Source organism: Stenella coeruleoalba (genome assembly GCF_951394435.1).
Source record: "Stenella coeruleoalba genome assembly, chromosome: 10".
NCBI lineage: Eukaryota > Metazoa > Chordata > Mammalia > Artiodactyla > Delphinidae > Stenella > Stenella coeruleoalba.
Window position 1 is genome coordinate 30,062,978 of NC_137156.1, and position 27,367 is coordinate 30,090,344.

General features: G+C 46.0%; 1 protein-coding gene across 1 annotated transcript in view; it reads left to right on the plus strand.

Annotated features, from left to right (window-relative positions):
• The first annotated feature begins 15,805 nt into the window (after positions 1 to 15,805).
• The window catches only part of TNFRSF21 (TNF receptor superfamily member 21), a 64,897-nt gene continuing 53,335 nt past the window's right edge, over positions 15,806 to 27,367 (plus strand). The window contains exon 1 of the mRNA XM_079933729.1: positions 15,806 to 16,335. Coding sequence (XP_079789855.1) covers positions 16,249 to 16,335 — 87 coding nt within the window. The 5' untranslated portion in view covers positions 15,806 to 16,248. The remainder of the gene's footprint in view (positions 16,336 to 27,367) is intronic.

The window sequence follows — 27,367 nt, forward strand, 5'->3', positions numbered from 1 at the left end:
CCTGGTGGCCAAGTGGTTAGGATTCCGGGCTTTCACTACTGTGGCCTGGGCTCAGTCCCTGGTCAGGAACTGAGATCCTGTAAGCTGCATGGTGCTGTCAAAAAAAAAAAAAAAAAACTTCCCGAGAGAGGGGCTGATTGGTTCATTTAGTTTCCTCCTCCCTTCTCTCCTTCCTTCCTGCCTTCTTTCCTCCCTCCCTTCCTTTATTTTTGGCTGCTTTGGGTCTTCGTTGCTGCACACGGGCTTTCCCTAGTTGCAGCAAGTGGGGGCTACTCTCTTTTGCGGTGCGCAGGCTTCTCATTGTGGTGGCTTCTCTTGTTGCGGAGCACGGGCTCTAGGCATGCGGGCTTCTGTAGTTGTGGCACGAGGGCTCAGTAGTTGTGGCTCGCGGGCTCTAGAGCACAGGCTCAGTAGTTGTGGTGCATGGGCTTAGTTGCTCCGCAGCCTGTGGGATCTTCCTGGACCAGGGATGGAACCTGTGTCCCCTGCATTGGCAGGCAGATTCTTAACCACTGCACCACCAGGGAAGTCCCTCTTTAGTTTCATAGTTATTCTTCGTGGACAATATTCTTGTGTCAGATCTCGAAGACTGCCACCTGGCCTGGGCAACAGCTGTGCTGGGACTCATTGCCTGTGCCCAGGGTGGCAGTAATTTGCTTTTGTTAGACAGGACTGTGCTGGTGGCAGGGTTGAACCCCCTCTCCAAGCAGCCTCTCCCATAACTTTTAGTGGCTGAGGCAGGGCTCAAATCCAGGTGTTCAGACTCCTTGCTCTGTGCCCTTCTCATCATGCCAAACTCACCTGGTTCTCACTGGTCCTGTGTGTTTCTTCCTCACCAGCTCCCACTCCTCATGGCATCCACTCTCCCATCGAGCAGGACCCAGGGTCAGATCCTGGAGTTATAGAAAAGGACGTGATAAACTAATTATAACTGAGAATGGCTTAGTCTATATCCTGGGTATTTACATTTTAATGATGCCTTAAGCCGAACAAATTACCCTCTAATGCAGCATTTCATACTGTGCTAGAAGGAAAGAAAGATTTGGGAGGGAGCAAATTTCCCAGGGCTACTCCAATTACCATACAAACAACAACTTATTCTGCGTGCCAATAAATATAGCTTCCAGCCTCTTTTACATATATTATCTCCCCGGTCACCACTTTTATTTCACTGATGAAGATTAAGACATGAATAACTTTTCTGGGCATAAGCCAGATTAAGGATGTTGAGATGGGCACAAATAAGCACATTTTATGCTCTAAAAAAGGCTCAGAAGTCACAAGGTGAAGGATGGGAAGGTCCTTTTATAAGGGAAAAAGGTTCTAATTTAAGAATTCTCAAACTTTCCATTACCCATTGCACTCTCCTGCAAGGGAGAGAGGTAAGTTGTCATTCACGGACCTGAAGTTAATTCTCTTGTATTCCTGTAGAGTTATTGAAATGGAGCAGGACCCTGTGCAGCTCCTGGGTACAAACCTTTCTGCATCTCTCATTTCTTATTTGTAGGAAATAGGCTTCATTCAGCCACCGTGACCTTCCCTGAGTTCCAAAGGGCAGATTCGAACAGTTGCTGATCAGAGAAGAGAGGGGATGCAGAAACAAGGGAGGAGTAGTCAAGAAACAACAGTGCAGCCTTGGGGCAGGGTCCTGGTTCCTCCTCAAGTAATAGACGTAACAATATCTTTGAGCCCTTCTGAAGAACCAAGGCCCCCCACCCAGGTGGAGGATGGCAACTTCAGGCTGAGCACAAGATTCCTGGAGCACCTCCCCACTACCTCACCACCAACCCATCAGAAGAAAGTCACACACCCTGCAGCCCTCACCTCAAATGTTGCCTATAAAAACCTCTTCCCCCAGACCAGCAGGGAGTTTGGGGGTTTTGAGCATGAGCCACCCCTTCTCCTTGCTGGGCCCTGCACTAAACCGTTCTCTGCTCCAGACTGACTTTTTGGTTGGTTTGGCCTCACTGTTTGTCAGGGACATGAACTTTGTTCGGTAACATTATTTTTTAATCAACAAATATTATTATAGTGCCTATTAGGGACTGGGCGATATTTTTAAAATGCCAGTTACATATCCACTGTAAATATTTTAATTTTTACATTCATTTTACCTTATTGTTATCAAACCCAAGTCCATGTGCCTGATACACGGTAAGGCCGAACAAACAGAAACGGAGTTTTGGGGCAGAGAAAGGTTTTTTGTCGGGCCAAGCAGGAGAACAGGTGGCTCATATTCAAAAGACGCAAACTCCCCAATGTCTTTTAGGGAATAATTGTTTTAAAAAATTTATTTATTTTTGGCTGCATTGGGTTTTCGTTGCTGTGCATGGGCTTTCTCTAGTAGCAGCGAGCAGGGGTTACTCTTTGTTGCGGTGCGCGGGCTTCTCATTGGGGTGGCTTCTCTTGTTGCGGAGCACGGGCTCTAGGTGCACAGGCTTCATTAGTTGTGGCACATGGGCTCAGTAGTTGTGGCTCTCAGGGTCTAGAGCACAGGCTCAGTAGTTGTGGTGCATGGGCTTAGTTGCTCCGCAGCCTGTGGGATCTCTCCGGACCAGGGCTCGAGCCCATGTCCCCTGCATTGGCAGGCGGATTCTTAACCACTGCACCACCAAGGAAGCCCTGGGAATAGTTTTTAAAGGAAACGTTTGGGGTGAAGGCTGCAGGGGGCATGACTTTCTTCTGATTGGTTGTTGGGAGGTAACGGTGGTTACCGGGAATCTCAATCATCAACCTTCTGGTTCCAAACGGTCTGGGATCTTTGCAGGTAGTTAGCGTCCTTCACCTGGGTGGGGGCCTTAGTTCCTGCAGAACAACTCAAAGATACAGTATCAGATTGTTATGGACATCCCTTGAGGAGGAACTAGGACTCAGGTTTTATCGGTTTTATGTTACACTATTGTTTCTTGACTGCTTTTCCTCAGTTTCTGCATTCACTCACTTCTATAATTAGCAATTGCTTGAATTTGCTCTTTGGAACCCAGGGAAGGCCTAGGGGAATAAAGTCTTTTTCCAGAAACAAGAACTGGGGGACATGGAAAGGCTTTTGTACCCAGGAGGGCTCCACAGCGTCTTGCCTGGTTTCAATACCTCAAATAAAATTGAGAACGTGTGTATGTATATGCATATATGTACAATATTCTTAACTAATATTTACATTAATTTCATGTTATATTACAAAGATTTTTACATAACTAAACATATGGAAAGACATTATTCTCAAAACATATTATTGTAATAACTATATAATATTCCATTATTTCAATATATAACATAATTTAAGTATTTCCCTCCTGGTGGATATCTAGGTTGTGAAATTTTCACTGTTGCAATGATGCTATAAGCCTCCTACATAAATTCTCGTTTGCATCGATGATTATTCCTTAGGATAGATTCCCAGATTGGGAAATAGTGAAAGAGCATGATGATGTTTAAGGCAAAAAAAGCTATCTCTGAGGCTGAGTTGTAAAGAAGCTGCAGTGTCAGACATAGGAACAAGGCCAGGAACCCCTTTCCAAGTACAGAGAAACATCTTTGAGTGAACATTCCGTTTCCTCCATCAAGGGAAGGGAGCCTGCACTGAGGCGTGGCTTGCATTTTGTCCTCCATTTTTCTGTTGGAGAATTGTACAGCCCGAGTTTGGAGGGCAAGTAAGTCCTTTCATATCGTTGACAACCTCTCTCGGCTTAAACCGTACTCTCCTTTCAATGGACTTTGCTGAGAATAACATCCAGAGGACTGTCGGGGTTCACAGCATCTGGCCCCCCCCCACCCCGTTGGCCATCTTCGGCATTCTGCCCTTCCTTCAGTGCCTTGAAGGGGCCACGTTCTTTAAAGGCTTTAGTCCATCCTTTTCTCTCTGTCTGGAATATTCTTCCCCACACTCTTTATGTGCTCTTGCTCTTTTTCTTCCTTTGGGACACAGTTTTTTTTTTTTTTTTTTTGCGGTACACGGGCCTCTCACCGCTGTGGCCTCTCCCGTTGCGGAGCACAGGCTCCGGACGCGCAGGCTCAGCGGCCGTGGCTCACCGGCCCAGCCGCTCCGCAGCATGTGGGATCTTCCCGGACCGGGGCACGAACCCGTGTCCCCTACATCGGCAGACGGACTCTCAACCACTGCGCCACCAGGGAAGCCCCTGGGACTCAGTTTTAAGCATACCTCCTCAGAGAGTTCTTGCCCATGTCACTCAGAATGTTGCTACTTTGTAGAACTTATTAAAACGTCTAATTATTTTACTTAATTCTCTTTTTACTTGTTTTTTACCCTCTGCTTCCCACCCGTGATGGAAGAGTGGGTTCTCTGGAATCCCTGGAGCCTCTCGCAGTGACTGGCACGTAGTAGGCATTCTATAACTATTTACTGTTGAATTTCTGGACAGTTTGGCCGGTTGTGACAGGGGGACAAAGTGTACAGTAAGATGAGATGTGGACTCCAGGGCCACATTTGGACAGCAGGGACCTGGGCGCCAGGTCCAAGGTTGAGTTGATCTGTGTTACCTGCCGTGGTAGCTGAATAATTTTCCTTTTCTTTTTTCCTTTTTCTTTTTAAATTGGGGTAGAGTTGTGTTACAATGTTGTGTTAGTTTCTACTGTACAGCGAAGTGGAGTTCCCTGTGCTATACAGCAGGTTCTTATTAGTTATCCATTTTATGCATATTAGTGTATATATGTCAATCCCAGTCTCCCAATTCATCACCCCCTCCCACCTTCCCCACCTTGGTGGTAGCTGAATAATTAATAAAAGATGTCCATGTCCGCATTCCTGGAACCTGTGACTATCTCAGAATGAAATACTGAAGTTTGCTTGGCCAAGAAGCCAGCCAAGCAACCAACCCCAAGGTTGGGGTAGTTACGATCTGGGTTCAAAAGCTAGAACACCACCTATGAAGAGTCCAGTTCAGCAGAAATCTGAACTACAGTAGTCCCAGCACCCACGGAGGCCCCAGTTAAAGCAAGACAAGACCAGATACTGAAGCCAAAGGTGAGTGTAAGCCTGAATGGACCTCAAGATATACCTTGTTTGTGGGAGTTGAGTACAGAAAGTATGTAACTGAAACAACATGGACTGTGATATTACACTTTGGTTGGAATCTTGACTTAGCCACTTCCTAAGTATAAGAGCCAGGTAAACTTGGGCAGTCCTTTAACCTAGCTGAGATTTAGTTTTCTCATCGATAAAATGTCAGTCAAAACACCTACTATACAGGATAGTTGTGAAGATTAGAAATTCCATTTATGGCATGCCCAGGACATAGTAGGTTTGCAAATGGTGATTATTATTATTACTGGAGTGTCTTCCAGGGACCCATTGCCAGAGTCATGGATCAGGGACTAGGGCTCTATCTTAGCTTGGTTCTAATGGATGGGGTGTTTGTTCCCCCACCCCAAATCCTCAAAAGGGAGGCAGACATAAGAAAGGGATATACTAAGGGATCAGATCCTTTACCCCACTGGCTCCCCTACTTCCGATCTCGAACCCTGTTTAGCACAATTTGGCAAACCATGAAACAGGAAATATGTGCGTTTCTCTACCTGGTAGACAGCCTATGAAACCTCTGTCCAGTAAGTTAACTTTCAATCTCATTTTCTTCATCTCTCAAGTAAGGGTAATAATAGTATCTTCCATGGAGGGTTATTATAGATAGGAAATTTAAATAATGCATATAAAACACTTATCAAGGAACCCGGTATATGGCAAGAGCTCAGTAAATACTAACTGTTGCTGAGGTTGGGGGCAGTGAAGGTAAGCCTGAAGATGCTAATGGTGAGGATGGTGAGAAGAACGAGGTTGAGGATGATGATGCAATGCAAGTGGCTTCTTGATTAAATTCGGGGACACCCTGGGACTTAACAGTTCTCACACAGCCTTAGGGCAGAACTCTTTTTGGAGGGAGGATGCTTAAAACGACACAAATTTCTTCTCTTACAATGGTGCAGTCAGAATTTTTAAATCAGTCTCACTGAGCTAAAGTCAAGGTGTCAGCACGGCTGGTTCCTCCTAGAAGCTCTAGGGGAGAGTCCATTTCCCTGTGTTTTTTAGCATCTAGAAGCCACCTACACTCCTGCACTCGTGGCCTTCGTCCATCTTCAAAGCGCATCACTCTAACCTCTGCTTCTGCCATCACACTTCCTCCTCGATCCTTTGACCTTCTTACCTCCCTCTTCTAAAAACCCTTGTGACCACATTTATGACCCACCAGACAACCCCGAGTAATCTCCCCCCATCTCAAGATCCTTAACGTTATCACATCTGCAGAGTTTCTTTTGCCTTATGAGGTAACCATCACAGGTTCTGGGAATTAGGATGTGGCTTTGGGTGGGGCGGAGAGGCTCCTCCACCTACCCCAATCACCTGCCACCTGTCCCCACGCCCTCACTTCCTCAGCGTAGATTCCGGGACCCACCTCTGTGAGGCCCCCATTGCAGGCACCCTCCACGCCCCGCTTCTCCCTTCTGTTGTAGAGGCTACAACTTCACCCAGTCCTCCATGCGCTTGCATCCAAGCAGCTCGACCAGTCTGGAGAAAAACACAACCGTGCCAGCGGGTCCCACCTTATGTTTTTTGCCCCAGATCTGAGGCAGGCCCTCAGCATTAGAGCAGACAGCTTGCCACACACCAGGGCACAGACAGGTAAGGGAGAGGTAGAATGATTCATTTTGAGATAATAAAGTCCAAGGAAAAACAGATAGCAAAGGTTAAATGGGGATAAGGCAATCTCCTTTGGATTCACAAATGAATTGTGAGGACCATTTGCCCTGAGTGGGAAGAGTTTTTATGCAAAGCCCTCTGGGTGATGGAATTCTAAGGCAGAGGGAAAGTTACGTGGCCAATGCAGAAAAGGGGAATCTTTCCAGGTCTGCTAAGAAGCTAGAGGAAAAGGTTGTGTAAGTACAGGGCTTAAATTCTTATCAGGAACATGATAAGGTAAACACATAAAGATAAAATACAATGCCAGGTAAAGAAAAATGCTGATAAAAATAAAACAGGGAAGAGTACGGAAAATACAAGGATTGTTATTTTAGAACGAGGAGTTGCAGTAATGACCTATATGGGGAAAGAAGCTAAAAAGAGGGGATAGATGTATACATGTAACTGATTCACTTTTCTGTACAGCAGAAACTACACAACATTGTAAATCACCTATACTCCAATAAAAATTAAAAAAAAAAGAAAGAGTAGTTGGAGAGGGCTTCTCTGAGGAGTGGCACGTGAGCAGTGAGGGAGGAGGAAAGAGAGGCAGGGGAGGAGGGGAGGAAGTGCCAAAGCCCTGGGGCAGGATCTGGGTAGTGAGTTTGAGAACCTGCCAGGGAAGTGGGTCTGGCTGGAGAGGAGTGAGCCTGGAAAGGACTGGTAGGTGAAAGTGGGCAGGTTTCCAGGGGTTGTACCCCAGAGAGTCTTAGAGGACCTTCTGTCTTTGCTTGGCTGTTCCTCTGGTGGGGGAGACAGATGCCCCTCTCCTCGTCCCAACGGCACAGCTAAGCTGGCTTCAGGAAAGCCATCCTCGTGTGTCATCTCTGCTGAGAAGCCCTCCTGTATCCCCTGAAGGTGTAACTGATCATGGCCGCTTGCATCCTTCCATGATCCTGAGAGTCCCCACCTTGGGCAAGTCTTTATTTCTCAAGATCCCAGCCTCTGCATCGGACCAGCTCAATCTTCCTGCGGGAGTCGAAAGGAACCATCCCTTCCCAAGTTCTGATACCCAAGTCATCAACCCATGACAGCTTCTTTCAGAGGATTTGCTTCTTCCTCTTATATTTGGAAAGATATTTGGCTTTCTTCTCCATTGTCTGGTTTGGTTCACTTCTCCTATTGTTGCTTTTGTTCCATGATTAGCATCTTGGACATAGGGGATGAAGAAGGACTCCAAAGTGTAAGTGAGGTCAAGGGGAGGTGGGAAAAAGCTTGGAAGGTGAAGCTGAGAACATGTGATTCAAGGAAGGGTAAAGAAACAAAACAGAGCAAAGAAGGAGAGTCTGACACCCCTGGGAATCAGCTTCCACACCACCGCTGCTCGCACCTTCTGCCTGGTCCAGGGGCCAGAGGGGACGTCCTTGACTGTCCTTACCAGGTGGCCCAGCCCTGCCTGCTCTTGCAGCTGAAATGCCAGAGGGTTGGGGAGCTCATCTTTGAGGCTGAAAATGGGCCACAGGTTTTAAATCTGGTCATTACACTGGTCAAAATTGAGGACTGAAAAGGCAAAGCCCAATATTAACAACAACATAATTACAAAAACCAAATGTAATTTTTTTTTTTTTTTTTTTTTTTTGCCGTGCTGCGCAGCTTGTGGGATCTTAGTTCCCCAACCAGAGACTGAACCTGGGCACTGGTGGTGAAAGCACGGAGACCTAACTACTGGACCGCCAGGGAACTCCCCGAATGTAACTTTTGAGACAAATCTCACCACTCTGGTTTATTGTACAAAATAATCCAAAGAGTAGGCCAGCTAGGCAAGCCTGGGTTCAAGTCTTGATTCTGAAACTTCACACCTGTGTAACTTAGGTATCTAAGTACATTGTAAGATGTAAGCACAAAGCTTAAATTCTTATCAGGGAGACAGAACACGATAACGTAAACACATAAAGATAAAATACAGTGCCAGGTAAAGAAAAATGCTGATTAAAAATAAAACAGGGAAGAGTACGGAAAATAACACGGATTGCTATTTTAGAAAGAGGAGTTGGAGTAATGACCTATATGGCAAAAGAAGATTTTCTTCACACTTGAGTTTTTCTTGCATGTAAATGTGGATAAAATTATCCAGCTCACAAATGCACAAATTAACAAATGAGATCTACCTAGCAAGTTGCCTAGCCTGTAGTTAGCGCTCTTTCCCTTTCCTTTCTAGCTTTCCCTCCCTCGGTCCCTCCCTTCACCCCTTCCTTCTGATTTTTTAAAGAGTGCTATGACAGTCTAAAGATATTTAGAAAGTACAGATATACCAAAAAGATTTTAATAAACATGTTGACATGTTTCTAAGGAAAAGTTTCAGTGTGTATAACAGGTGTCATACCAAACCAAAAACAATAAGGAGAGAGAGACGGAGAAAAAGAAGAGAAGGAAAGTAAGAAGGAAGGAAAAAAGGAAGGAAGGAAAAGACTACATAATTCTCTTTCTCCCCTTCCTTTCTCTCTTGGAATATAAATTCCTGGGGGGTAAGTTTCCCAAACATATTCTTGTTTTTATATCAGCTCAAGTCAAAGTATCCCAGAAAAAAGTTTGGATTTACTACTAATCTTGAATTAAGCAGGCAAATGTTTCTCAAGCCCCTGTTTGAAGAGTATTGTTCCAAGTGCTGTGAGGGAATACAAACACGAATAAGAAATAAGAACTACCAGCAATCCCACTTCTGGGTATTTATCCAAAGAAAATGAAAACACTAATCCAAAAAGATATCTGCAGCCCCATGTTCACTGCAGTACTATTTGCAATAGCCAAGGTATGGAAACAGCCTAAGTGTCCATCAATGGATGAATGGATAAGGAAATTCTAGTATGTGTGTAAAAACGAAGTAAAGCTTGCCATTTGCAGCAACATGGATGGACCATAAAAAAGAAGGAAATCTTGCCATTGGCAGTATAACAACATGGATGGAACTCGAAGGCATTATGCTAAGTGAAGTAAGTCAGACAGATAAAGACAAATACCGTATGACTCTCTTATATGTGGAATCTAAAAAAACAAAACAGGGACTTCCCTGGTGGCGCAGTGGTTAAAAATCCGTCTGCCAATGCAAGGGACACGGGTTCAAGCCCTGGTCCGGGAAGATCCCACATGCCGCAGAGCAACTGAGCTCCGTGGGCCACAACTACTGAGCCCGCACACCACAACTACTGAAGCCTGCATGCCTAGAGCACGTGCTCTGCAATAAGAGAAGCCACTGCAATGAGAAGCCCGCGCACTGCAACGGAGAGTAGCCCCTGCTCGCTGCAACTAGAGAAAGACTGCGCGCAGCAACAAAGACCCAACGCAGCCAAAAATAAATTAAAAAGCAAAACAAAACTCCCCAAAGACAAGCACATAGATACAGAGGACAGATTGGTGATTACCAGAGGTGGAGGGTAGGGGTGGGAGAAATGGGTGAATGGGGTCAAAAGGTAGAAAAAGCCAAACAAACAAATTTGAAAAACTTTCAATAGTGTGGATATATAATGGCTGGGGGCAGTGTACATAGTGAATTTAGAGATCTGTCTTCAGCGAGGGTCGGAGGTAAAGGGAGGATGGATCTCAGGTTCTTTCCTGATCTGAGCTAAAATTGCATTTCTCAAACTGTGTCTTAGTTTCTGCCACCAGCAGGAGTCATTGCCAAGCAGCTGGGTAGGATTCTAGCTTTACTACTAGGCCGTGTGAGCTTGGACCAGTCGCTTGCCTCTGAAAATTTGTCTCTTCATCTGTAAAATATGATTAAGGATTCCTGACTCATAAGGTTAATGTAGGATGATATTTGTGAAAACGTCTGGCATATAGCAATCACTCAAACTAAGAGCTTATGACCTGTGAAATTTCAAGTTATACCTTTCTCTGGGTTCCAGAGATAACACTCAACCTTCTACCCCTGGCTTCCCCATCCTTAAATTTTGTTCTCTGCCTTGCAAATCCCTCTGTCTTCAGCCCAATTGACAGGAGAATTTGGAAAAAGAAGCAATAGGGAATTCCCTAGTGGTCCAGTGGTTAGGACTTGGTGCTTTCACTGCCAAGGGCTCGGATTCAATTCCTGGTTGGGGAACTAAGATTCCACAAGCCGTGTGGCGCAGCCAAAAAAAAAGCAATAGGAATTAGGGTGCAGTTATTTTTTTTAATTGCTTGTAAACAGATATACTTATTTTATTAGGGAAACAGGAATTTAATGCCTTAAAATGAAACTCATTTTTACACTTACTTCTAAGAGAAAAATTGCATAAAATACCATTTTAGCAGCCAATCAACTCATTTACAATCCTTAATTTTAAAAGCAGTAAATGTTTCTATATAAAAAACAGGGTCTAACTGATTTGGGAAAAGACATAAGAGGAGGATGGGTTTTCAAACAACCCCATTCATAAATCAGTTCTAGAAAAGACTACATTAGGATACAAATATCCATTGTGTTCATCATTGTGAATCTTTTATTTAATATTAGTTTTAGTGCTGTGAAGAGAGACGGCTGAAAATCTCACAAAGTGACAACCACATTGTTGATTACTCTAAGGCTTTTGAATAGTTCAGATAATTCCATAAAATGATTATTTTCCAAGCAAAGTTCATGCTGCTTTAAAAGTGACTTCAGATACAAGCAAGCTACTTCAGTTGAGCCTAAGGCATAGTGTGAGCAGAATGTCCCCAAAACCTTAAAGTGGTTTCAAGCTTTCATTACTTCAAGAGTATATATGTTACAAACAACAAAAAAATCATTTGAAAGTGTTAGTATTTCAATTTCTTTACCTTTATGCATTTTGGTGCATTTTGAATGACTTTGTGTTTTGTTTGTTTTTTGTGTTTTTGGCTGTACCACGTGGCTTGTAGGCGGCTTGTGGGATCTTAGTTCCTGGACCAGGGATTGAACCTGGGCCATGGGAGTGAAAGCATCAAGTCCTAACCACTGGACGGCCAGGGAATTCCCTTGAATGACTAATGTTTTCATTTTTGTTTGTTTGTTTGTTTTGGTCAATGTTTGCTAACTTCCATTAGAGGGACAAAAATTAAAATTAAATATGAATTATTCTAAAACGTTAAAAATGTAGTAATTGCATGAAGAAGTAAAAAAACCTGAACTTTCAAATGGTTTCTAACGTTTGTAACGTATATACTTCTGAAAGGATGAACACTTAAAATTGCACTAAGACCTTTGGGACATCTTTTGTCAAATACTATACATAGTAAGTGCTGTGGAGAATAAAAGTGAAAAAGGTCGAATCAGAAGGGAAAATTCCCTCTAAAGAAAAAAAATCCCGTTTTCCTTAGATCAGTTGATGTAGGCAGGGCACCAAAGACCAATCATCCAAAAAAACCCTAAAGGCCCTTGACGGGGTGAGGCAGGGTGTGTGTGGGATGGTGAATTGGGGGGTATGTGATTATACTGCCTAAATTTCCATTGCTTAAATGATTCTGGGTCCAATTTTCTCTTGCTAATGAAGTTGTTTCTCTGTCCATTCCCCTGCATGGAAGAGCTTATGGTATAATGAGAACATTACAGGTGTGAACTCCTAAGGCACAGGTATGATGGGCAATTCAAGGTCAGGGCCACTTTTCACAGTGCTGCAGGTGAAAAAGAAAAAGGAACTAATTTAATCACCTCACTGTTCCTGGGAGTGAGACAAAGATGTCATACCTTCAAATGATCGGCTATTTTATTTTTTCAAATCATCCCCCTTTTACCATCCAAGAGAGAAGGAAGCTTCCAGAACCGTGCCTGCCTTGCAATCCTATTCCCATTTGATCTTCTCCAAGAATGCCTTCTTTGTAGAATGTCATCATGGAGACTTGATCAAACCACGCCCAGGCACTTAATCTTGCAATCTGTTGCAGAATGGCTGATACTCCTTCTTAGGCCAGAGAACGGCAAGTTCTTAAATGAACTAGTTTAAGGAAACAAAGCTGTGGACAAAACACTTAACCCAAGTCCAGGACACGGCACTTTAGCAAAACACAAGATTAAACCTGTTATTATTTGTATAACACAACTCAGGATGTTTGATTTAAGGCTTGGAAAAGGAAAAGGTACGTCAGGTGTGTTAACTGTTCCATGGTTTGTTAAACTTTCCAAGTTTGTTTCACTCCACAAATATTTATTGAGCCAGGTCAATATCTTGAATCTTCACTACGGAGATAGAAGATGATTAAGACATAAACTTTGGACCCAAAGAGCTCAAGATCTGGCCAGCGACACAGAGAGGTAAACTAACTATAGTATAATGTCATACATGCTGTAACAGAGACATGTAGGATAAAACTAGAGGAACAACTGTCTTTCCATATGAGGGTAGAGAAGGTGAGGAGAGGACATTAGGAAAGGCTTCTGAGTGAGGTACCACTTGAGGTTGGTCTTAAAGGGAAGATTCATAGGGATTCAATAAGCAGAGGAGGGCAATTGAAAAGAAAACAACACCTAACAAAGGCTCAGAAGTATGACAAGGACAAGGTAGTTAAGAAACACAATGATCTAATGGGATTAGTGTGTAGAACCTGGAGTTTGTAGGGACTGGCAGGTACTGGGGATGAAACTAAGCCGGATGTAGGAAGTAAAGGCTCTATGTGCCATATCTGTACATGTTTACTCGACCTTGTAGCAGGGGGGAGGGTTGAACCATAAACAGAGATCAGAATGAATTGTTTTGTTAGGATTTTGAACTTCAAATTGAGAATAATGAGGAAACTTTGTTGGGTATTTGGTGAGGAAAGAACATGACCAGATTTAGGTTCTAAAATGTTCATTATCCTTAGGGTGTGAAGAAGAGATTTATTGCAGGACTGAGAGGCAGGGATGCCAATCATGAGGTTTGTGTAATCGTCTAGACAAGAGGCTTTGACCAGAGCAGAAGAGATCTAGAGGAGGAGCAAAGGGGGAAAAGTGACAGAGATAGAATTAGATTAGAATTAATTGAGATAGAATTAGCAGGTCTTCATGACCTTGGATGGGAGGGATGATGAATAACTAAGGTCTAGCCAATGGGAATGCTTCCCAGAAGACACACATGGCGATTCTGCTTGGCCAGAATTTTAGTCACATGGCCATAACTAGGAGCACTGGAGGCTGGGAAAAGTAGTCTTTTATTCTGGGCAGCCACATGATTGGTTGAAATAAGTATGCACCTATAATTGAGCACAATAGCCATCTCTAACACCCAGACCTGCTGTACTATTTTAGTCATCTTTTAACCTTTCTCCTCCCTGAGACTGTGAATTCCTCAAAGACAGGATCAGTTCTTAATATTGTTTCTGCTGTACCCAAAAGTGCCGAACACATAGGAGATACTCAGTAAGTGTTGAAATGAAACAATCTTGCTGTTGCTTAGATGAATTTCATGCTTTTTTTTCCCCTTTGAGTGTGGCTTTAAGCTGATTCTTGTAGCTTTTGTATGCTCACACCTCTTCCCATCAAATTCCTGTCATTCATTCCTTCATGGATCAGCTCGGGATGTTGACCATAAAGCAGGCACTACTAAGAATGTGAACTGTTATTTTCATTGTAAAAAGTGGGTACTTACATTCTTTTTTTTTTTTTCTATTTTAAAGTCTTTTTATACATGACAAAACCAGACCTCAAATAGCTAAATCTGCAAACTTCCTATATAGCATAGTAGGAATTCTACAGTGTTGGGTCCAAATATATATCTTAACAGTACTTAAATATTTCAGTGGATTATTTTATAATACATTTAATTACTGACCTGTGTGCAGTCGTTTCTGAGGCTCCCTTTCTTGCAACATAGCCTCTGTTAATATACTGAGGGTTGGTTTGTCACACTTCCTCTTAGCAGGGCTTTAATAGAAATATACTTTTCAAAATTGTTCTCTCAAGGTCCAAAATTGCTATTTGCCCGTAGCACACAAAGATGCTGTGACTGGCAAAAACCTTCTGCTTTTTAGTAGCCAGCTCTCATCAATTTTAGGTCTTCTTTATTTAACTTAGCAGTTCATCTTTTTCCATTTGGTAACCACTTTTCTTCCACTATTCTCGCAACTGCCTTGCTAAGTTACCTTCAGGAGTACTGTATTGAGTCTTGAAGCAGATAACTGAGAAACTGTGTTATCTTGAAGTAGAAGGGGTCAAGGAAAGCTAGAAGAAGCCCAGCACCATAGGGTTCACAAATGAGTGGTATGAGCCAGATGGCCAAAGAGGTAATTTCAATACAGTGTGCCCTGTGCTGGCAGAACCTAGAGGATGGACACTGTACCAGAAATGGTGGCAGCTCTCAGGAGACTCTGCCTCCCACCAGGAGAGACAAAGAAAGGAAGGCCAGGTCCTCTCTCACATTGAGAAATGCAGGAGATGCCAGCCAACCAAGGGAATGCTCTGGTTGCTCTTACTTCTGAGGCAGAATATTACCTCCCTCTCTACCCACTCACATCCCACAAAGGCATTTGGAACTCAACTCAAAATTTTTTAACACTTTTTTTGAGGGGAAGGGTGTTTCTTTTCTCTGTTATAGTCTGATCCAAAACTTTGGATCCTTTATTTAGGAAAATGCACCGGCCCACGTATTTCAAGGATTTCCAAGACCTCTGGAAGACCATCCACAGACTCAGCTTCCGCGGACTCCGGGTTTGGAATTCTTTAGTCTGGATTTCCTTAACTGCATTCATTAGCCTAGAGGATTTCAAACTTTGCCCCATAATCTCCTCAAATCACCTGGAGAACTGAAAAAATTCCCAATGCCCAGGCCACATCCTGTTCCAAGTAAAGCAGAATCTCTGGGGTAGGACCAGGCATCAACGCGTATGTTTTAAACTCTCCAGCTGATTCTAAAGCGCAGCTACGTTTGAGAACCAAGTTGCTGGTCTCTTTATGGCATACAGTTGATCTAATGCTTTATGGTCGTTTGCTGTCCTTAATCATTGAGCCAGAAGCAATAGAAAGGCGTCTGTCACAGGAAATAATTTACTGAGAATCATCTTAGAAAAAGGAAATAAATTGGGGTCAAGGGTGTGCATACCTTCGCAAAGTTTTCCCTGGGTCAATAAGCAGCTGCAATTTCTTCGGCGAACGCCAGGCGGCAACTTCTCCCTCCGCGCTCCTCCTGGACCGCCTTCCCACTTCTGATCGCACAAAGAGCCGGCCTCCTTCGCGGTGACATCACAAAGGGCCGATTCCCCGCCCCTTCAGCACCACCACGTGTGTCCCCGCGCCCGGCGGCCACCCGACTCATTCCCTCGCCGGCCGGTCTGGGCAGCGGAGGAGGGTGGTTGGCAGCGGCTGGAGGCTTCGCTATGGGAAGTTGTTCCTTCGCTCTCTCGCGCCCAGCCCTCCTCCCTGGTTCTCCGCAGCCGCTGTCGGAGGAGAGCACGGGGAGGCGCGGGTTGCAGCCGCGGCTGCTTCTCCCCGCCCGGGCAGCCGCGCAGCTGGGCAGGTGCTGAGCGCCCCCGGAGCCTCCCTCGCCGCCTCCCTCCTCTGTCGGGCTGTCCGGCTGCCGCAGTGCACATGGGGTGTTGGAGGTAGATGGGCTCCCGGCTCGGGAGGCGGCGGTGGATGCGGCGCTGGGCAAAAGCAGCCGCTGATTCCAGCTGCCGGGGGGCCACGCGCCCCGGGCGCCCTGCGAGCCCCGGGCTCAGCCATGGGGATCTCCGCGAGCAGCAGCACCGCCCCGGCCTCCTGCAGCCGCATCGCCGGAGCCACGATGATCGCGGGCTGCCTTTTCCTGGTGAGAGCTCGGGGTTGCTGGGGGCGGGGGGGGGGAGCCGGGGGCGGCGGCCGCGTGGGAGCAGAAGGCACCGCGCTCCGGGAGCCGGGCGGGTCCTCGGGCCGGGGCTGCGGGGGGCTGGGGTCCGGCCGGCTGGGTCGGGAGGTTTGCGACCGAGGGAAGGCAACACAGCGGAGGGCTCGGACCGGGTCATTTGGGGGAGCCGTAGGGCTCAGCCGGGACTCCGGAATGAAGGCGAATTGTTTTCCTTGCAGTCTGGCTGCGCCGGGCGAGGTGCGGGAGGTGTCCACCGGGCTTCCTGCGCATTTCAGGGCTTCTCCCCTTCCTCGGCCCCTCCGGGGGCCTCCACCCCCTCCACGCACCCCCACGGCCACCGGCGGCTGCCCCCGCCGCGTGGAGTGGGGCTGGGGCCGCGGGGTGGGCGCCGAGGCTGGCGGCGGCCGCCGCTTTGTTGCAGCTGCAGTGTCATGTCGGGATGCTACCGCAGTGGGAGAGCGCGGGACCTGTGCGCGCCGGCTCCCAAGACCGCCGCGTGCATCCGCGCCTAGCGTTCGGCGCGGGCGCCTCGCCCCCTCCCCCCATCTCTCCGCTTTGGCTGGGTGGGTCCCGGTTTCTGCACGCCCAAAGAAGAACCCTGAGACCCGCTCTGAGGCGCCTCCAAAGCGCCGGCTCGCAGCCAGGCAGCCAGCGCGTTGGCACTTGAGTGGGGGGAGGGGGAGAGAGCTCTCCATAAAGGAAGCTGAATTTTCTCCAGTCTTTCCTATCGCTCGCTTACCTGTGGCCGGGCAGGTGAGCCTGCAGGGTGAGGCAGCTTCCTCCTTGGGCACTCGGTCTGCATTCAGCTCCAGGGCGTGCTCTGTAGGTAGTCCTCTCTGTAACTTGTCTGGTCAGAGCCTGAAAGCACCTTTGACCCAAAACTTATCCCCAACTTCCCCAGAACCCTTCCCCTTCTTCGCAAATGTTGGGGGGAATGGGATGAGTTAGGGGGAAGAAAGTTGACTTAAGATCAAACGCAGGCCACCATAAGCTTCCCGTGCATATCTTTTTGTCTCCTCAAGGAGGATGGAGATTCTTAGCTAAAGGCCGAACAAAAACAAAAAACAAGAGCCTATTTTCATGGCAGGGCTGTGTCAGGGAAAGGCAGGCTTGCTGTCTCCTTCTCGCAAAGGGCTTAATGCCTGGCCAGCCAAGATCTCTTAGATCCCAGGGCATTGCAGTTGCTATGGCCTGGGAATTCATCCTACAGACACTCTGGTTCCCTGTGTGAGGGTGTGTTTTAAAGGGGAAGAGAGAGACTAAAGAAAAGTTCCGTGCTGTTAGCATTTATAATGAGGCAAGTCCCAGTCTTCCTTCAAAGACCCTTTTCTGCCCATTTTATAGAAATGGCAAAGTCAAGATTTTTATCGTTGACTCAAGGGTGGCGGGTGATGAGCGGTAGAGGGGGAAGGTCTCTTAAAGCAGGGAACCTGGATTGGACAGTCTTGGTGTGGAGAAAAGCCCATCTAAGGCCCAGGGAACATTGATCCTAAGATGAGGTAGGTCCATCCTTCAGCTGCCTCCTGGTCAGCCTTAGATCTACTACTGTGCCCCACTGTGTGCCACCCCACTACATGCCTGTCCGATCCCTCCAACACATCTGATCATTAAGCTCCCCATAGAGCCCATCTCTGGGTTAAGTCTTAAGTCAGTGCAGTATTTCATTGACTTTCCATTTCTGCACGAGATGCTTAAAGTAAGGTCAGAACGTAATCAAAGTGCAGCTTGCTTTAACCTCCGGAGAAAGAGCCCAGCTCCTTTTCCGAAATCATTAAGTCCAGTTGACCTAAAAATTGTGCACTGGATTTGCAACTGAAGACTTGACAATGTAAGTTTGGCTGTCTTTAAAAAAAAAAAAAAAAGAAATTTATAGTCATGTTTAGAAGCAATCTCAAGATATTAACTAAAATGAGTCCTTATTCTTCTGCTAATTATGATAAGAAAGGTTCCACTTCAGTTCACGGAATGGCCTAGAGTTGACCCCTTTGTCCTGAAGGGAAATTGAGAGGGTGGACCAGGGGTCACCAGGGTGGGGAGGCAATGTGTCTTTTATTTTTCCCCTTCCCGCTCTGCAAGCTCCTGTCCTCAGCCCAGGCATTGTTAGTGTATAAAATGATGATCTCATGGGACTTCCCTGGCTGTCTAGTGGTTAAGACTCCACGCTCCCAGTACAGGGGGCACGGGTTCAATCCCTGGTCAGGGAACTAAGATCTTGCATGCTGCAAGTCACGGCCAAAAAAAAAAAAAAAGATGACTCCATGACATCGTTATAAGGATTCTTTATCCCACTGGGATTCTTGGCCATGTGAAAATGACAGACTCCAGGTACTGGAGCTCAGGTAGACGCGGAAGCATGCTCAGAACACTACCGGGGCCAGTGGGGAGATAATGCCCCACCCATTCGTTGCCGTTAGCTTCAAAAATAATAAACCCAATAAAATGTTTTTTTATTATGGCTTTCCATCACTCTTCTTCTTTCAAATATCTCCTTTTTTGGGTGACAGTGTTTGTTGTTGTCATGATTTTTGACAATTTCTTGTGATGACAGGCTAACTGAAAGAGAACTTACTATAAGCTTTAAAAAATCTTTATATAATATATAATATGTATACGTATAACATATAATATGACTATTATTATTGTATGTGTCAGGTGCTTTATAGAGAGTATCTCTCTTACTCCCAACATCTCTGAAGCAGGTGGGATGATTTCCATTTTACAGTTGGGAAAATGGAGGCTGCAAAAACTTCATTGATTGTCCTGGGCCACCCAGCTCCCAAGGGATGATGGCACTGGGGCTGGGACCCAGGACAGCCTGACTCCCTCTCTCACTTAATGCCTCCCTCCTGTGCCACTCTGCAGGTTTCATAACTCTAAATTGCCCGATGATGAAATGTAACAGGAGAGAAAGCTCACTGGGGGAGAGTTGAGGCTGGTGGTTTGGTCTGTTGCAGGACGTTGATGGGAATTACACCAGTGCCTTTGGAGGAAAGTGTTTTCGCTGCTTGCACTTCTGTCTCTGATGCGTTTATTTTTGTTGTTGTTTTTTTTTTTTTTGGCCACACCACGTGGCTTGTGGGATCTTAGTTCCCTGGCCAGGGATTGAACCCACGCCCAGTGCAGTGGAAGCACAGCGTCTTAACCACTGGACCGCCAGGGAAGTCCCTGTTTCTTTTTTGTTTGTAATTAATTAATTAATTTGTTTATTTTTGGCTGCGTTTGGTCTTTGTTGCTGTGCGTGGGCTTTCTCTAGTTGCGGCGAGTGGGGGCTACTCTTTGTTGCAGTGTTCAGGCTTCTCTTGTTGTGGAGCACGGGCTCTAGGCTCGCGGGCGTCAGTAGTTGTGGCTTGTGGGCTCTAGAGCACAGGCTCAGTAGTTGTGGCGCACAGGTTTAGTTGCTCCGTGGCATGTGAGATCTTCCCGGAGCAGGGCTTGAACCCATGTCCCCGGCATTGGCAGGCGGATTCTTAACCACTGCGCCACCAGGAAAGTCCGAAAGCCCCTGTTTCTGATGCGTTGAGATGTCTGTGTGATATTGGAAAGTGAACCACACACTGAAAGGCAAAATACTGCGTGTTTCAGGGCTTCCCTGCTGAAGCCCACACGCCTGGAGCCCATGCTCCGCAATAGGAGAGGCCACCGCAATGAGGGGCCCCCGCACCTCAGCGAAGAGTGGCCCCTGCTCGCCGCAGCTGGAGAGAGCTGCACACAGCAACGAAGACCCAGTGCAGCCAAAAATAAATAAATAAAATATATTTTAAAAAACCCCCAAAAACAATATTGCGTGTTTCAGGCCAAAAGTCTGGAGAGCAGATAAATGAGACCTTAAGGTTTGTACCAGAGTTAAGGAATGCCCTAGAAGGGCTTGCCCAGCATGACACAACACACTCAAAGGTGTCTCTTGCCCTCAGGGAGTTGCTTTGACTGGACAGATAGAATATTGGCAGTGGGACAGTCAGAAGAAGGGAGCTGTAATTGATAAGGAAATGAGGTCTGAAATTTTAGAAACCAGTCATCTGCAAAGATTATGAATTCCAGATAGGACAGTTGCTGTAAGATCCTTCAGCTGTGCTAGTCTAGAAAGTCCCAAGTATGGTGTTTGTCAGTGTCTTTGAGACTAGATGTCTAGCTTAATGCCATCTCCTGACCTTTGCTCATCAAAGTTAATTTGATAATTTGATAGTACGTTTGGTGTATAAATGTACGTGGCTATCAATAGTGCTGGTTGGGTTTCACGCGTTCAGAAAGAATCAGTGGATGAATGTACTATACTCAAAGTAATACACAAAATGGGGTAGATGTTAACATCTTTAAACTACTTGAAATAATTTTGGCTTTTAGTCTGAAAGTCAGAAGAAGAAACGTCTTCCTACTCTCAGAATGATATCTAGTAGCCTTGGTAGGGAAAGTGACTTATGACTCAGAAGAGTAGGGAATGCAGACCTGTCCCGGAAGGCAGGGTTTCTCATGTACCCCGGGAATCTCCCATCCCTGTTGTCAAAATTTATAGAATGGGATCGAGCTTTCTCATCTGAATTCTCATCTCAACTGTTTCTAAAGGCATATGGCTGAATCTGTCTCAGGCCCAGTCCGAAACAAATAAACAAACCTACCGTGTAAAGAAAACACACAGGCGCACCAAATCAGCAAGAAAACGATTCCTTGTCATGGAATGCATGCTACCTTAAGTTGAGGAAGTACCCGGGACTATATCGGCATAGGTCCACCAACCGGCTAGATTACATATTTTCGTGTGGCTAAATTTGAACAGAGTCTTTCAAGCTGGATGTGGTTAGCACAGTTAATGCTGTCTTTTCCAGCACTGTTTGCAGAAGGCCCCTTTCTCCAGGTGGATGGGGTGAGTGTGCGTGGGCTCAGTCTGCTTGTAGATCAGAAGACATCACATTTCACCTTACACTTGACTCCATCTGTGAGGATGAGAGGTAACGTCTCTTCGGAGATTCCATAGAGAAGTTGCAAATGGGTTTTGTACTCAGCCGGCCCTTTATAAAGCATTCAAACTATAATTGGCTCAAGTAGACTTTATTAAGTGTGTGTGTGTGTGTGTGTGTGTGAGTGTGTGTGTGTGTGAGTGATGGGAAATGGCCAGATGCATCATCAGATCATTCAGGGGCCAGTGTGAATTGAGTGACTTTTCTTTCTGTCAACTGCCATGCCTTTTTTTCCGGTAAGCACTAGCTCTGCTGGCCCTCTTCCCCCAAGCAGGCCTGGCAGACTCTGGTGATGCCAGGTCACCCGGCAACTTCCTGGAAAACTCAGGTGCTTCTCTTCGGTGACAAGAGCCTCTCATCGCCCTTGGGCGTGTGCCCGACGACCATTTGGAGTGGATGCGGTCTGGAACATTAGGCGCAGCTATGTCTGCTTGACAGAATGAAAACGGAAGCCGTGATAGGAGTTAACCTGGTCCCCAAATTGAATCCCCGTTTAGCGGTAGCGGGACCCTGGGCATTACCGTTGCTGGGATAGCAGCTGCTGAGCCTCGATTCTTTAGGGGCGGGGTGAGGTCGTGAATAAATACTGGCCCAGCCCCAGTGTTTGTATTTGTCAAATACCAAAAAGTAAACAGGCATCCTAAATCGCCTTGTGTGCTACCACCTGGCTACTCTGCCACCTCCCATTTCCAGCCTGAGTCCAAGAGGAGAGGAGCCAGGCAGAGATTATAAGTAGGGAGGAACCTGGCAGATGTTTAAGTGTCTGCCGAACGCTCACGAGAGCTGTAGAAACCTGGCGCTCACGGACGTTTAGGCCGTTGCTTGAAAGCAGTGGTGACCTCACGCTTCGTAAGAGCTGCTGAAGGCCTCCAGGAACGGTCCGTTCTCCTGGCTTCTGGCTCTCTGGAGTTTTTCCACATGTTAGCACCCTGGCCTTGGAGATGATGGATGCTTGCAGTGGTGGGAAAGTTGCGCTCAGGTGGTCCTCAAGCAGGGGTGGGACTGGGCGGGGCATGGGTGGGGAGTCGGGGCAGCGTGCTATAGCCCCATCTTCTCACGGCGAGCGGGGGCCACTCTTCATCGCAGTGCGTGGGCCTCTCACTATCGCAGCCTCTCTTGTTGTGGAGCGCAGGCTCAGTAGTTGTGGCTCACGGGCCCAGTTGCTCCGCAGCATGTGGGATCCTCCCAGACTAGGGCACGAACCCGTGTCCCCTGCATCGGCAGGCAGACTCTCAACCACTGCGCCACCAGGGAAGCCCCAAGGCTTCATTCTAAACGAAAAAAAACAAAAGCAAATTTAAAAAAGACGGGGCTTCTGGGACTTGCCTGGTGGTCAGTGGTTAAGACTCTGCACTTCCATTGCAGGGGGCAGGGGTTTGATCCCTGGTCAGGGAACTGAGATCCTGCATGCCATATGGCGTGGCCAAAAAGTTAAAAAAATAAAAATAAAAAAGAGGAGGCTTCATAAACGAAGTCACAGCAAGGCTCGTGAGCTTATCTTGATATAATTTTTTTAATTTTATTTACTTTATTTATTTATTTTTGGCTGCGTTGGGTCTTCGTTGCTGTGTGTGGGCTTTCTCTAGTTGTGGCGAGTGGGGGCTACTTTTCGTTGCAGCACGCGGGCTTCTCATTGCGGTGTCTTCTCTTCTTGCGAAGCACAGGCTCTAGACACGTGGGCTTCAGTAGTTGTGGCACGTGGGCTCAGTAGTTGTGGCTCATGGACTCTGGAGCGTAGGCTCAGTAGTTGTGGCGCACGGGCTTAGTTGCTCCGAGGCATGTGGGATTTTCCCGGACCAGGGCTCAAACCTGTGTCCCCTGCATCGACAGGCGGATTCTTAGCCACTGCACCACCAGGGAAGTCCCGATATAATTTTCCGTTTGCTCTTTTGCCGCCAGGACTGCTTGGTGGCTCTAGTTCTTGGAGCCATTTGCTAGTCTGTTTTGGGAGAAGGAGCCTGAGTTGAATGGATTTAGGAGAAAGGAAAGGAGTGAGTTCATGGGTTCTGGAATCCAATGAGCAGTGATGGCTTTAAGAGGGCTTTGGCCCTGACAGCCCAGAGGGAAGGAATAGTAATGGCTCTTAATATGAATCATCGATGTTGGTATCGTTAAGCTTCTATTTATCGAGCATGTACCATTGACATTGTGTTGAATACCTTCTACAAATGATCTCAATAAAACCTTCAAGTCCATGAGGTAGTAGCATTAGTCCCATTTTGTAGGAAATGAGGCTTAGGAGAAGTTATGGTCAAGCAGTTGTCAACTGCCAGAGAGAGAGTTCAGATCTAGGCCGACCTGGCTTCCTACACACTGCCCTTTCTGCCAAGATGTGGGTAGGGCACAAGTAACCTTAATTGACTGGAATTTTGTTTCCCGTTAAAGGAATGCTTTTACCTGAGAGTCGAACATTCTCTTTCCACTGGGTGAGCATTTCTGCTCCACGATGGCATTTGGAAGTTTAGCCCAAAGGGCTGATTATAAACTAAAAGCAACCTATGTGTGTGTGTATTGAAAGGGGAGGGCATGGAGCCATTGGCAAGCATTTTCCTATGGTGTGATTCTGACAAGGAATGATGCTATGGTTAAGATGGAAAGATACTCTTGCACATTGAAATGTTATAAATAGGGAAAAGACGCTTTGCTTTCCTGCTCCTTGGGTCATTTTGAAAAATATTTGCTTAGTGAGTAACAGTATGACGTGGGTTCTGCTTAGCATGGCTGTTTCAACTCATTCTGAGAACTTGAGGACCTCTTGGGGTTTTTTCTTTGCTGCCAGCCTGAGTATTTGTATAGGATCAATGCATGGGTTTGCCTCATCTGTTATTAGTATTTTCTTTGTTAACTTTTCATTTCAGGTCTCTTAGAAACTGGTTGGGCTCCATGATTTGCGTGGTCTTGTAGGTGATGTGTTTGTGTTTGGTTTATCACGCTTGTAGCGCTCTCCTGAGCAAGGTTTTCATAGATTGTAGGTGCTGAGTAGACTAAAGAAAGGCATAAGGGGAGAAGAAATGTTATCACTGGTTCCAGGAAAGAGGTTGGCATTCTGGTTTCCCAAAGAATCCTTTAGAGACAAGACCATAATCTGATATCAACTTAGATATGGCCAGTTCAGCATAACCAGGGTTAATAGAGGCAAGAGGATGGGAAGGGGGAAAAGTACTCAAAGGCAAATGGTGACAGGTTCCCAGAATAATCTAACTGGGCGTTAGTCACTCCTTGCTCTTCCTTTACTTCTGGACGTCCATGGCTCTTCTCTCTTTGGTTGAAATCTTGTGTACCTGGTCCAGGAGAAATACCAAATCGGACAAGATCTGGGTACGCTTCCCTCCCCATGTGGGATGCTCAGGGCCAGCGTTACTCCATTTCAGCTTCTTAGTGACGACAGACAATGTGCTATTCATCTTTGTGTTTCTGGCTCAGTGCCCTGACACATAGTAGTTAAGCAATAAATGATTGTTGAATGAATTCCAGAAGGATTTTGCTGTAAACTAACTGTTCATTCATTCTAGACAAGTTAGAGGGTAGTGAGAGCTTGATCTCTCTCTCAATACTTTGAGCTACATCTCAAGGGTATTTGAGTTACTAACAAGGAACATTTTATTTATTTATTATTATTATTTTTTAGCCACATTGCACCGCTTGTGGGGTCTAAGTTCTGTGACCAGGGATTGAACCTGGGTCCGGGATTGAACCTGGTCCCTTGGCAGTGAAAGTACGGAGTCCTAACCACTGGACCGCCAGGGAAGCCCCTTCCCAATTCATTCTTATTCTTGGATGTTACACAACCATTCCTGTACGGTTAAAACTAATATGTACGTGCTTGGGCTCTGTGTTTCTTTCTGTAGCTATTTTTCTGTGATCTTACAGGGACATATTTTTCACTCATTTAATAAATATTTATGGTGCATCTGTTAAACATCAGGCGTTGCTAGACTCTGGGTATGTGATGGTAAAAGGCTATTAATGGGTCCTTCCTCTTGAAGTTTATAGTTTATCAGGGAAGACAGAAGGGTTGATATTTAAGGACTAATCTTCTGAAAGAGCAGAAGGGTGAATATTCCAGTAAGAGGGAACAGCACGTGGAAGGGCCCAGAGGTAGGAAAGGGCCCACATGTTCAGAGACTGGAAAGAAGTCCATTGTGGTTAGTGCTCAGCGAATAGAGGCAGAGGGAGCATGGACTGAGGTTGAAGAGGTGGGCAGAGGCCAGACTGTACAAGATCTTTAAAGATATGAATATGTCAGGATATCACTCAGAGTACAGTGGGAAGCAGGGTTATAATATGGCTTTAATTAGATTTTTTTTTTAATAGATCACCGTGGCAGTTCTGTGGAAAATGGGTTGGAAAGGAGAAACGTAGATGCAGGAGGCCAGTTGGAACCTGTTGCCATAGTTCAGGGGAAAGATAATGGTTCTGGGGTGGTGGCAGTGAACATGGGGGGCTACCAGTTAGATCTGCAAGAGTTTGAAGAGAGTTTCCTGTTGGTGAAATACGAGCGGGCAGGTGCAGTGAAAAGAAAGCAGTCATCAAGGCTGGCTCCCTGGCACCCTGTGGCTTGTGGGATCTTAGTTTCCTGGGGGGCACAGGTGTCGAAACTATGCCCCCTGCAGTGGAAGCTCGGAATCCTAACCACTGGACCGCCAGGGAAATCCCATGACTCTCCGCTTCTTGAATTTAGTCTTTGATGGTCTGACTCCGTTGAAGGGGAGGCTGGGGAAGGAGTGGGTGGGATTGGGGCACCCAAAGTTTGGATGTGAGTTTGAGGTGCTGTGATTTATGTCACTGCAATCTTCATGCCCGCCAGTTTTTAAGCCCACCTCTTCTCTGGTTGGCCGTGTGTTGAGTCATCCCCCTGTGGTTGGACACTTAGGTTATTGTCATTGTTTTCCTACCGCAAGCGAGCAGCAGTAATAGAGTTGTCTCTGTACAGACGAGCTGCTCTTTTCCCTTTTGGGTTGTTCCCAAAAGTGAGGTGCATTTGAAGTGTATTCCCCGAAGTGGAATTGCGGGGTCGCAGGAAATGAATGAACCGTTTTATGGCTCGTGCTGCATGTTGCCAGATTGTCTTTAGAAAGACTACATTCATTAAGAACATCACCAGCAACCTATAAATGTACCTTCTACCCCACAAGCCTGCCAACGTTGAAGTTTCTCATTTTAATTTATTTATGCTGCTTTAATATAGACATGTAAAGGTCCTTGGTTGTGCAAATTTACATTTCAGTAGTTGCTAGGGATATCATCAATTTATCCATGGGATAATTTCCCTTGTAATGTTTCTGTCTCAACTATTGAGTGGAATTTGTGTTAACCTCCTTTGCATTAATTCTTTACATTTTTAGTTGTAAGCTTTTATTAGCTATATGTGGCATATATTTTTCCAGTCTACTTTTAATGTTTCTATATTTCGTAATGCAAACATTTCTGTTAATGTTTTTTTTTCTTTTTCTTTATTTTTCTTTCTTTCAGCCGTGCCGTGCGGCTTGCAGGATCTTAGTTCCCTGACCAGGGATTGAACCCGGGCCACGGCATTGAAAGTGTGGAGTCCTAACCACTGGACTGCCAGGGATTTCCCTTGGTTATTTTCTTAAACCTATTTTCTGAGAGTATCAGAAAATGAGTGTATCTTCTTTTGTGTCTGAGAGTATCTTCTTTTTTGTTGTTGATTTTTGTTTTCATAGTCAGACATTGATCTCTTTTTTTTAACATCTGTATTGGAATATAATTGCTTTACAATGGTGTGTTAGTTTCTGCTTTATAACAAAGTGAATCACATAGACATATATCCCCATATCTCCTCCCTCTTGCGTCTCCCTCCCACCCTCCCTATCCCACCCCTCTAGGTGGTCACAAAGCACCGAGCTGATCTCCCTGTGCTATGTGGCTGCTTCCCACTAGCTATCTATTTACATTTGGCAGTGTATATATGTCCATGCCACTCTCTCACTTCGTCCCAGCTTACCCTTTCCCCTCCCCGTGTCTTCAAGTCCATTCTCTACGTCTGTGTCTTTATTCCTAGACATCGATCTCCTTACAGATGG